General features: G+C 47.7%; 1 protein-coding gene across 1 annotated transcript in view; it reads right to left on the reverse strand.

Annotated features, from left to right (window-relative positions):
* Positions 1 to 10,509, reverse strand: part of SLC7A5 (solute carrier family 7 member 5) — a 37,092-nt gene extending 26,583 nt beyond the window's left edge. The window contains exon 1 of the mRNA XM_064671008.1: positions 9,689 to 10,509. Coding sequence (XP_064527078.1) covers positions 9,689 to 10,283 — 595 coding nt within the window. The 5' untranslated portion in view covers positions 10,284 to 10,509. The remainder of the gene's footprint in view (positions 1 to 9,688) is intronic.
* Positions 10,510 to 12,244: the final 1,735 nt, after the last annotated feature.

A 12,244-nucleotide genomic window follows, 5' to 3' on the forward strand; every position in this document is an offset into this window, starting at 1 on the left:
AAAATAAAAGGCAAAAGCTTCCTGCACAATCAGAGTTTCTGTATCCAGCCCGAAAACCTCACCAGTGCCAGATAAACAGGCTCCCTGAAAATAAAACACTTGGGATTAGAGAATGAAGAAGGCTGAGAACTTCTGCCACTGCCCCGAGTCAGAGCCCTGCCAGTCACAGCCCCTCTGCTTTGCTTTGCTTTTCCCACTATGCAATAATGATAATATTTGTCTTTCCTAAAGGAGCGTGGGGGAGTTACTCCACTTAAATGCTTTCAACACATAGGAAGGGCTGAAATAAACCTCAGTCTCTCCCATCAGGAAGAATCCCACAGAAAAAGAAAAAAACAACCAAACCAGGATAAGAACTTTTTCAGTAAAAACTCCAGGACGAATTCCAGTGGCTGCTCAGCTTCTGAGGAGAGCAGAGGGCTGGGATTTCTTAAAGCAGCAAATTTGATTCCTTTGATCTGAGATATTGCCCTGCCACGCAGGGGCTCCTCCTGGCACCACTCCCTCACCTCAGATGAACTGCTCCCAGGAAAACTGCACAGCAACGGCTTTACTCTAAATCAGGGCAGTGATACAGCACAGGCAGAGATCAGCCTGCACTGCCCTAATTCCGGCAGCATCTTCCCTACGGCTCCAGCTCCCAGCCCCTGGCAGGCGCCAGCCAGGGAGACCTTTGGAGTGCCCCACTCAGGCCAGGAATCATTCTAGGAATAAAGATTTCAGCATGACCTGACATGACACAGCTTGGCTGATCCACCAGCCCCTCTCCAAAGGCTTTACATAATTGGGATAATAAGAGCTAGAAAGCTGCAGGGATGGCAGATGTAGCAGGGGGGCTGAATCTTAGGATGGTTTGGGTTCGGAGGGACCTTAAAGATCCAGTTCCACCCCCTGCCACTGGCAGGGACACCTTCCACTAGCCCAGGTTGCTCCAAGCCCTGTCCAACCTGGCCTTGGACACTTCCAGGGATGGGGCAGCCACAGCTTCTCTGGGCAACCTGTGCCAGGGCCTCACCACCCTCATTGTAACAAATTTCTTCCTTACATCCCATCTAAATCCCATTCCTTATTTACACATCACTCTGGCACAAGTGGGAGAGATCCTGTTGTTTCACTGCTGTAGAACGTGCTCACCAGGTGCTCTTCAACCCTTCACCTGCTCCAGCCTTCATTCCTTATCTTCATTCCAAGGTAACTCAAGCTACAGGGGAAGCCAGAAGCTTTCAAAGAGACATTTGGTTTTTTAAAGACAACAGCAGGTCTGGCTTCAATATTTACTCTGTCCTAGCAGACCCTGCTGCCTTCAGGCACGTCACTGAACCTGCTCCACTGGCCCTCACCTGCACAGCCAGGTAATTCCCATTACTGATAGGAACAAGGACAAACTGACTAATCCAACACTAGGCCCAGGACTTTAGCCCCCACCAGTTCACATTTTACAGCTGTATTCCTTTCAACTGGCATTCCAAGATTCCTCCCAGAAACACAATTCCTAGATGACAACAGGAATAAATGCCTACAAAGCAGACACAGCAAGGGATTGTGACAATCCTATCTAGAACAAGTCCATGACAAACACACTGCATGGAACAACAGCTCCTGTGGCGTTCTGCCCAAAGCAAACAGCGGGAATGGAGCCCTGACACAGGTAAACCTGGGCCTGGCACTTATGATGCAACAGTCTTGGCAATATTCCTACAGGAAAAGGCAGGGCTGCAGCTTTTCCTGGATAATGGAGTGTGGACATGGACTGGGCATAGAGTAAAGACAGTGCTCAGGGAGGCTTTGTCGGGGAAAAAAAAATCAAACAAACAAGCAGCTGAGCCACAACTCTGCATCATCCTCACTCACAGGGAAAAGGATCCAACTCCATGCCCTGGTGGGGCAACAGGAGCTCAGTCCAAGATCTTCAGCAGTTTTTCAGGTGAAAAGTCTCTGGAATGAGTGTAGGAATCCCTGAGGTATCAGAATTTGTGCTGCCTGTGGGGTTACACCCCTTGGGAGCCCTGCACATGTCACCTGGGTCCTTTATGTCACCTCCTACAGGTTTCCCTGCTCCTGACCTGTAGTACTGCCTTGTATTCCCAAGTACACCTCTGTAACATGGATAAATGAGTGGAAGGAGCTGCTTTAAAGGAGTAAACTCAATAATTTGCTGCAAGTTGCCCATGGATTCCTGTTCGTGGTGTTACAGGACAGAGTGAAAATGCACAGTAGGGTGAGGAGCTTGTGGAAAATAAGGGGAAGAATGAAGAGAAATTCTCATCCTCAGCTTCCCCAGCAGGAAAACAGGGACTGTAAGTTATTCTATCATGCACGACCCCTGCTTGTAACTCACATTTCCAAAGTGCTTGGCCCTTGGAAGTGTAAGATGATGCTTCCATTTACCATCTGCCACTGGATGATGCTGATTGTCTCCCAGATTACAATTACTTCCAGAACATTTCCAGCTCCTCTCCATTCCCCATTCTCCCCAGCTCCCTTCACTCCTTATGAAGTTCAGATGATACACAAGGAGTTTTTTCTCCTACCAGTGATGGTACAACCAGGTTTCAGGCAGAGACAAGACAAGCTGAGCCTGTGGCCACCAAGGAACAAACCCCAGGCACAGAACAGTCCGTGGGCTTTAGGGAACTGCTGCCTCCGCTCACCAGAGGTTGGAATTGAAAATAAAGAGTTACTCCACACAGGACAAACCAGGAATTATGTGACTACAGTGCTTTAAACCCATAGGAAAATCAATTCACTAAGGCAAAAAAACCTCCCACCAATTTTATATCCTGGTGGCTGTGATGCCACAGTGTCTCCCAAAAGTCTCAGGTGACTATTTCTAACAGCACAATCCAACATGAGACATGCAAGGACATGGGCAGAAAATGGTTCAGAAAATTTCAATTTGATAGGTATGGATTGAAGCCTTGTGCCCTGCGAGGTGGTGAAGAGAAAAAGCAGAAGGAAAAACTTTGGAGATCTTTCTTCAAAGACAAATCCCTGGAGAAATTTAACACCCAGGGCAATCAGTCTGGAGCAGGGAAAGGTCTGACGGCACATGAGGCTGCTGGAAAGGAGCACTTGGCCCCAGAGCAAATGTGTCTATATTAAAATCGACTTATAATAATCAACATACCTGGCAATGGGTCAGAGTTTCCTTTTTATTTCTCTTCCCAAAACAGGAATCAGGGAACGAGGCATCAGCAAATGAGAGGAGAAAGCAAAGGCTGCCCAGCCACTGGAGTTTAAGGAAAGGGATCCCCTCTAAATCCACCCCCTGAGATCATAAGTTCTGGGTGTCTCCAACAAATGGCCCCAGACACCTCGAAAGTGTCACAGCTCCATCTCTCCCCTACCTTTCAATTCCAGGGAGCTGGGAGACACAGAAGCTTGTGCAAGACGGGATGAGGCTGGGATTGTCACCCTGTGATCCCAGAAGTATCTGCCCCCTCAGGTGCCCAGAATTCTGCAAGAATAAATTGCCAAGCACTTCCCTGCCATCTCTCTCTTGAGCTGTGCCAGCCAGTGCAGCACAGCCAGGGCCAAGAGGCAGCTTCAGGGGCTGGAATTTCACCATTTCCAGATACTGCAGAGGCTGGATCCCAAATCTGTATAACCCACCCATTGCTGTGGTACCAACATCCCATAATGACAGTGGTACACTTTATTTTAACTGTGTGGCACATGCAAACTACAAAGAATGTATCACTGTAAGGGGACCTGACTCCTAACTAGAGGTAGGAGTTACTATTTTGTCTCCTTAGGAAGAAGCTTGTGATTTACTGCCAAAGTTTCCACGTGACATGATGCAGCAATTCCACAAAAAAGGTCATTTTACCACAGGAAGACAAACAAAATATAGAGAGAAAAGTGAGGGAGAAAGAGGGTTTCCATATTTCTTCTTTTCCCAGCAAATTAACTATCACAAGCTAAACATCTCCACCACGGCCACCTTTTAGAAGTATCTTCCTAACAGTGACCAACACTTACTAAGTATTAATACTTACTAATACATTAATTTAATATTACAAATTAAGTATTACTAATATGTACATTAAGCCCCAAAGACACATCATCATCCTGGCCAAACTGGACCTGCAAAACCCATCTTACCTGGCCCACCATGAGGTTACACTTCCACAGAAGCACCTTTCCACAGTTGGAATTAGATCCCACAAATTCACAGGAAGGTGGCTGAAATACTGCACTCAGTGTTAAATCGTGAGCTTCCTCATGAAAAATTCCAAGCAGGTTTTAGGCTGAGTCAAGTCACCTGTGCCATGCAGGGGGTCAGAATTCAGCTCTGCACCCTGGCTGGAAAAAACTGCTTCCTCATCCATTGGATTTGATCTACTGGTCACATCTGACATGGGATTATGAGACTCTTGGAATGCTGAAAACAAGTGATTTTGCTCTGAATGACACTGACCATGAAAAAACCTTCCCAATTTGTTCATGCCAGAAGGGAAAGACTCTGAAGGATCTCAGTAATAACATAAATCATCCAAATACAATAAAACTTAATGGGACACTTGTTGTGAAAGCCAAGAGGTGCTGTAAGTGCAGTGGTTGCTGTGTTTCAAGAGTCCTCCAAGCCTTCATTGATTTCAGGAGGGTCCTGTGAGTGTCAGAGCCTGTTTTGATTAACGCTGCTCTAATTAAACGCAGATTAAAAAGGCAAGCTCAGCCTTGCAGCATTTGCCATCCAGCAGGGATTCTACAGACCCTTTCCCTCCACTCTGATCAAGCAAGGGCCTATTTATTGATGCAGCTTTAGTCACTTAATCCACCTTTCTGGAGGAGAGAAAAATAAATCTTCAAAGCTTCGCACCCGGCTTGTCCTGGCAGATTAATTAAAAGTAGAGATGCTGCAGAATAAACCCCTTTGAGACAGACAGGGATGGGATGGGATGGGATATATTTTGTGTTTGCCTTGCTTGCCAGCTGATACTTGATGAGGTGAAAATCCACCTCTTCACTTCAAACACCTGGGCAAAGAGCTGAGCTTGGCAGATTTGAAGTGAAACCTTAATGCCAAATAAAGATGTTCCTGCTTTCAACATCTGTGACTTCTGGGGGAGATGCTGACGCTGAACCTTCACTTATGGCCACAGCTGTGACTTGGCAAGAGGTCAGGGGTGTGTTTGTACCCTTCTGCCAGAGCCTGGCTTTGATTCCCTTCTCCTCTAACTCACAAGTTACTCAGAGGGGTGTCAGGCACTTCCACATGACATGTGCTATTAGACATGACTCAGCTCTGCTCTGGCTGCTACTAATTCTTTCTCTATTTGGCTGTTCAAAACAAAAGAGACAAATGAGGAATTCATCATCATTTCCACGGAATTCCACACTTGCAGGAGGAGTGCCCAAAATAATATTTCAGAAGCAGCAAAGAAAGTCTAAATAAATTTTGAAGAAGATTAAAATACTGTGGCTTTGGAGGCAGCAGATACTGCTGTGCTGGGGTTAGTAGTGCCAGATTTGCACATATAATTAACAAGTGAGAAAAGAATTCAGCAGCAAACAATCAAACTGCTGATTTGACGCTGCAGATCAAGAATAAAATTTTATGCAACAGATTATCCCGAGCTGGAAGGGACCCACAAGAAACATCAAGTCCAACTCCCGGTTTCTCAAGCTTCTGGGAAGCAGATTATATTGTCAAGAAATGGGTAAATTATGGAAAGCAGCATTATCTCTTGCCTCCCTTATCTACAGGGAATTAATTTACTCCTCACAATACATGGGAAGGCGCTTCTGTGCAAGCAGGAAATCTGCAAAATAACGTGGAAAAAAGGAATAGCCATGGGCTCTTTAACTGGGCAATTTGAAACTTTGCATCCTTGAGCCACCTCTAGAACACACACGGTGTGCTGGGCTGTGATTTTTAAGGATTTTTGTTAAGATTTATCAGTTGAATTTAAGAAATGTTAACACAAGTGGCAGCTGTGAAAGAGAACCTGACCCACGTGCACCCGAGGCAGAGAGCGTGGAATCCTCCGTAGTTTAAATCTTTGCCATGTACAATGTTGATATTGTACAGCAAATATGCAAAGTCAGGACCTAAAGGCTGACCCTCATCAGCTATAGAAGGGGTAAAACTGGTTTAGATGAGATCAGATTTGGGTAGATTCAACTTATTGTTGGGTTTTCATGCACAAACTCTGTTTCATGGACTTAAAAGTTTTTCTGCTCCTCTTGGCTACACGGCGGACTTTGTGCTTGTTGTCCTTGGCATTTGCTGTTATTATTTATCAGCTCTAAAAATATCAGCCATACAATCTCACAGGTAAAAGAAGATGCTAAAGTTTCTAAGAATTATCAACAATCTGCAGCCTGACAAGCATTCAGCCAAATTGCTACCCAAATTCCCACACCCAAGGAGCACTGGCTGGTTCGTGGTGAACACAAATGAACCAGGCTGATGATGGAACAGCTTGGCCCACCTTGCTACAGGAAGACTTCCCTGTAGTGAATTCCCACCCTTTATCTGGTAAACCTAACAAGCATTCATGGTGTCTCATGAAAGAAGTCTTGCACACCAACTGTGTGTAGATTACAATCTTCACAGCAAAAAACACCTATTTGTAGGTAAATTCCACTCACCACCCACCTTGTTTTCCTCAGCACCTTCAGGAGAAGGCAATTCCCTATTCCAACCACTTTTTTTTGTTTCATTCAAGGCTGTGATTTGGACTCTCTTAATGCATTAATACAGTCTCTGGACTTCATTGTGGCAAATACCAAACAGCACATTATTTATCCAACTGTTTCAACACCAGTAAAGGGGAAACAAATAACTTCTGTTATTTCTCCTCTTACTAGAAAGCGTGCAGCAACTGCATTTCATGTTGAGATACAAACTTTGCAAGGGATAGAGCTGGGACTGCTCTAGAAAGCTGGATTCTGGATACTGAATTCCAGCCCCCAGTCCCAAATTCCTCTATTGTCTCCTAAACTGCTCTTTCCTTCTTTGAGATAACTCATTAATGTATGTGCTACAGCATATGCACAAATAGGTCATTTTTTCTACTCTATTGCTTTTGAAAAGAAATAAGTATCTCCCTGGGTAGTTGATGTTTGGAACAACCATGAAACAAAGCTGCTTGTTAGTCCACACAAGTGTTGTGTGGCTGTTGAGTCCTTGGAGCAGATTTACTTCATTTATTGTTCCTAGCCCATGATGTGGTTTTGGCAGCAGAGAGTTGAAAAGCTAATTCCAAAAAATCAAAGTTACCAAAGCTGACTTGCTGAAGGCGATGCAGGATGAACTAACCTTTTGTAGCAAAGGAGACAACCCCAAATTTGACCCAAAGCATAAACAAAACAGGAGCCAGCGGTGTGGGGGGAGTGGAGTTTAAAGGAGGAACACATGGAACTGATGGAGATTTGGAGAACTCAAAACTCTTTCCTTGGCATTTCAAGATAAAGGTTCAAGAACAAATTCTGCTTCAGGGAAACTCCTCATTGCCAGCAAAGGAAAGCTGGAGACATTTACTGGAGAAAAAGGAACGGGAATGAGACCTGGCTTCAAGAAGCTGGATGCTGCAATCCACCCTGTCAGGGAACAGATCTCACCATGGGCAAGTCTAGTTAACCCCTGCTTTGGGGTTTGACCAATAAAATGTGAAAAGACACCTCCTCCTACCTGTTTTGGGAATGATCCCTCAGATTAAAAGGTACTCATTATTGGAAACGTTCTCAAAGGCTTTGGCAACTCCAACATGTGCTTGCACAGCAAAACTTTGCCATAAGGCAGTAAGAAAGCCTCTAATCAATGCCCTAATTCCTTGGCTTTTCAGAAAGGAATGGGAATGCCACGTCCATCCGTGCCATGCTCCTCTGGGTCCCTGAGGAAACCACAGTGCAGACTGGCAGGAAAGCTCTAAAACCACATTTGCAAAAGGCAAGGCACCCATGAGCAGAACTATTTCCTAACCCTGGTGCAGCTTTCTTAGTTGAATAATTATATTTCCTTAATATGTGCCCTACACTTGGTGAAAAACTTGGATGCAAATCCACATGCCTATCTATGTACCCTTACATTCCTAAAAATTGATGTGGGGACTGAGGAGGTTTTAATCTTGCCCAGAGAAAGTACAACTCACTGCCCTGTCTGTTATTAATGCTATTATTACTAACTAGCCATATAATTTACCTCCCAAAGCCTCGGTCAGTGTGGGTATAAAGATATTTACAGACAATATATCTTCCCATAACGACCATGTGCTGCAGCTTTTGGATGCCTGAGATCCTCAGAGGGGGAAGGAATCTAACACAATCCCCTTGGAAAGGGCAGCACGAACAACCAACCTTCTCTTCACAACTTCAAAGCGCAGAAAGAAAAAGATCACCTGGCTGTGATTTTGTACAGTGAATAAATGCTTTACAAAGCCCTCCCAAAAATTACATCCTTTCCCAACATACACCTTTATAAAGGCACAAGAAGACCAGTGGAGCGGAACAGATTGAATGGGAAATGAGGAGGGAAGGGCAGAAAATGGTCCTGTATTTAAAGGATGAGGAATTTGGATGGGGTGACTTTGCATTCACCAGAGGAAAAGAAAATGGGGCTTGAGCAGCACAACTGCAGACTCCAAAACACCAGTGTCGTGACAAAAACTGCAGCAAGGAGAGGGATCTGTGTGCCCTGAATTCATCACAGCGTGACTGAACTTCTCTGCAAGGCAACGCCTCGTGAGACAGAATGTTTGCTAGCCAAAAAATCCCCATAAAACCAGGTTCTGAGCATGGTATCAGCACGCACACAGCCCAGAAACAGCTCATCTCCCAACTGGTGCTGAAACCAGCCAAGCACTGAGCACAGGCCACCGTTCAGCACCAGTTGCTTGTGACAGATAATTTCCCAAGTGCTCCTTATCCCCACCTCTATCTGCACATCAACGCCCATCCCAGGCACCGCAGCACTGCAGGGCACCAGGGGATTTTACCCTGCCCAAACACAGTCCTGGGGTAGAGCATGAGAAATCCTATTCCAGCTCCCAGCAAAAATGCACCCTGTATTTACTGCACACTGCATTCAGAGAGGCTCATTAACCTGCAACTGGCATTTGGGGAATTTTTCGCTACATTTATTTGGGATGGGGCCACATTTCCTACTGCTGCCATTCAAAACAGCCAGAAAAACTCGGTATGCACAGCACAGGAGAAATGGGGCATCTCCTCCAAAGTGATGCATGAGCACTCATTTTGGGGAAGGTGATGGTGAATGAGGAGCCACGTGTAGCAGGACAGCAGAGACCCAGAAAGGGTCACAGAATCATGGAATTGTTTGGGTTGGAAGGGAATTTAACGATCAGTGATGATCTTTACCAGATCATCCCGGTCCCATGGGCAGGGACACCTTCCACTAGCCCAGGTTGCTCCAAGCCCCGTCCAACCTGGCCTTGGACACTTCCAGGGATGGGGCAGCCACAGCTTCTCTGGGCAAGCTGTGCCAGGGCCTCCCCACCCTTGCAGGGAAGAATTTCTCCCCAATATCCCACCTAACCCTGCCCTCTGCCATTTTAAAGCCAGTAAAGGATCTCTTCCCTTGAATGTTTCCAGGGATGGGGCAGCCACGTCTTCACTGAGCAACCTGTGCCAGGGACTCACCACCCTCCCAGGGCAGGATTTCTTCCCAGTATCCAACCTAACCCTACTCCCTGTCAGTTCAAAGCCATTAAATGATACTTACGAACACATAGACAGGCTACCAGCTTGGCAGCCTGGTCGGGCACGGGGCAGGTGGGGAAGATGGGCTTGAGCAGGTACGTGGCGAAGACCAGAGCCACGATGTACTGCGAGGAGGGCCGGATGATGAGCAGCTCTATCCAGAGCTTGAGGAAGGCGGGCAGGGAGCCGTACACCTCCAGCATGTAGGCGTAGTCCCCGCCGGACTTGGTGATGGTGGTGCCCAGCTCCGCGTAGCACAAGGCGCCCACGATGGAGAACGCCCCGCACGCCGCCCAGACCACCAGCGACAGCCCCGGCGAGCCGGCCTCCCGCAGCACGCCCGTGGGGGTGACGAAGATGCCGGAGCCGATGATGGTGCCCACGATGATGGCCACGCCGTTGAGCAGCGTGATGGAGCGCTGCAGGGTCACCCCTTCCCCGGAGCCGCACGGCGAGGGCGAGCGGGCGCAGCCGTTCTCCTGCGCCCCTCCGCCCGCCGCCCCCAGCATCTTCTCCATCGCCTGCTTGTCCTCATCCTGCGCCAGCGAGGCGGTCGAGCCCGCCGGGCTCCTCTTCTTCACGGCACTGTCGCCGGGGCCGCCGCCGCTGCCCGACATGGTGGCGGAGCGGGGCGCGGAGCGGGGCGGGCGCGGAGCGGCTCTGCCGCCACCATCGGCCGCCCCTTTTGTTCCGGCGGCGGTGGGCGGCGAGCGGCGGCGGGGCCGGGCTCCTTTCCGGGGGGAGGAGAGGACGAGGAGGAGGAGGAGGAGGAGGAGAGGAGGAGGAAGGAGGGTGGTGCAGCGCCCCGGGATGGCGCGGTGGCCGCTGGGCAGCGGCTGTGCCCGCTCCGTACGGGGGGCACTCGCTCCCGGCCGGGGGTCTCCGCTTCTTACCGGCGGTGCCCGCTCTGGTACCGGGGGTACCTGCTCCGTTCCGGCCCTAACTGCTCCTTACCGGGGGTTCCCGCTCCTACCGCCACATCTCTCTCATGCCCACCCCCTCCGACCTTCCCTTGCTCCAAAAGGGTACAGGGGAAGCGAAGCGGCCACCCCACATCTCTGCCCCCGGGTACAGGGGGTCCGCAGGGGAGGTGTGTGTTACCATCCGTTCTCCTGCCTGCATGGGCTGCGTGTTCCTCAAGAGGAGAATGGATCCCTGTGTGTCTAAACCTGCAGTTCAGCACAACCTGTGTCTCCCAGCTCCCCCCAGTCCAATCCTGCTCTGCTCTTCTATCCACCTGCCACCCAAGTCCCCGGTGCTGCATCACCTGCATCTCTGCAGAGGCGCTGCAGGAACCTGCCTGTCATGGCAGATGCAAAAATCACAAAAAAAAAAATTATTTGCCAATCTGAAATCTGACTGCCATGTGGGATGCCAAAATCACAAAAAAGAAAATTAATTGAGAATCTGAAATCTGACTGCCATGTTGGATGCCAAAATCACAAAAAAGAAAATTAATTGAGAATCTGAAATCTGACTGCCATGTTGGATGCCAAAACCACCAAAAAAGCTTGTTTGGAAACCAAAAATATAAAATAATTCACCAATCTGGCAGCATGCAGGCAAAATGGGCAGGCATAAGTTTTGCATCCAAGGAGGCTCACTTGGATACTACAATAAGGCCAAAGGAGCCAGTTTTTTACCAAATTCAGATTCCCTCTTGCCCTTTTAGGATAGGAGAGGAGCTCTGAGCCTGGAAGCTCTGATTCCCAACAACACTCCTTCTCACTGAGAGGTGGAAGTGGTACCTCTGAGCAGCTGTTTCTCAGCAGGGGTTAGTTGGTGTCACACAAGAAGTTGTGCCCAAGCTCCAAAACTCAAAGTTGTCCATCCTCCTGGACCATCCTCCTCTGTGCATGTTTCAGACAGTGGGTGGATCAGGTGGTTTTCTCCAAGATAGCTCACAGATGGGAATTCTGGGGAAAGATGTGACATTTCAGTAACATTTTCAGGTACCTCACACTGGTAACTGCCATCACCACTACTTCCAACCATTCCAGGAATTCTGAGGAGCCTAATCCTGGGAGCACTAATCCGAACCTGACATCTAGTGGCTGCTCAGCCCAAGGGCTCAACAATCTGCTGCTGGTTTTATATAAACATCCACATTTAGAAAGAAAGCTTAGAAAAAAATTACCTTGGCACCAAGCATGTTCTTCCAGTTTTCAACCAGAAATGGGAACCTGAAGGGATTGAAAAGACTATGACAGTTAATTAAACAGGAAAACATATCAGAATTTTTCTGTAACCCTAAAAGCCTTTCTTTAGTCTACCAGCTTAACATCATAGACTCTATAGCTGTAACCTAAAGCAATTGTTACTGCATTTAATGCTTTATGCTGGGTAAAATTTTCACAGGACCATGAAATCAGGTAGTTACAACTTAAGGGATTGTCTCTGTGTTGACCTTGGACTCAGCAGACAGGACTGGGATAGAAGTAAAATATATCCTTCAGGTGTTTCCAGATGAATGTTCCAATTTAGGTCTGTATTCGGGTGAAGAGAATCATTCATGGAGGGATTTACTCCACCAGTTCTCTAGGCCAAGCTCTTACCTCAAGGCAAATAAACTAACTGG

This window comes from Pseudopipra pipra, chromosome 14 (assembly GCF_036250125.1).
Source record: "Pseudopipra pipra isolate bDixPip1 chromosome 14, bDixPip1.hap1, whole genome shotgun sequence".
In the NCBI taxonomy this organism is placed as follows: Eukaryota; Metazoa; Chordata; class Aves; order Passeriformes; family Pipridae; genus Pseudopipra; species Pseudopipra pipra.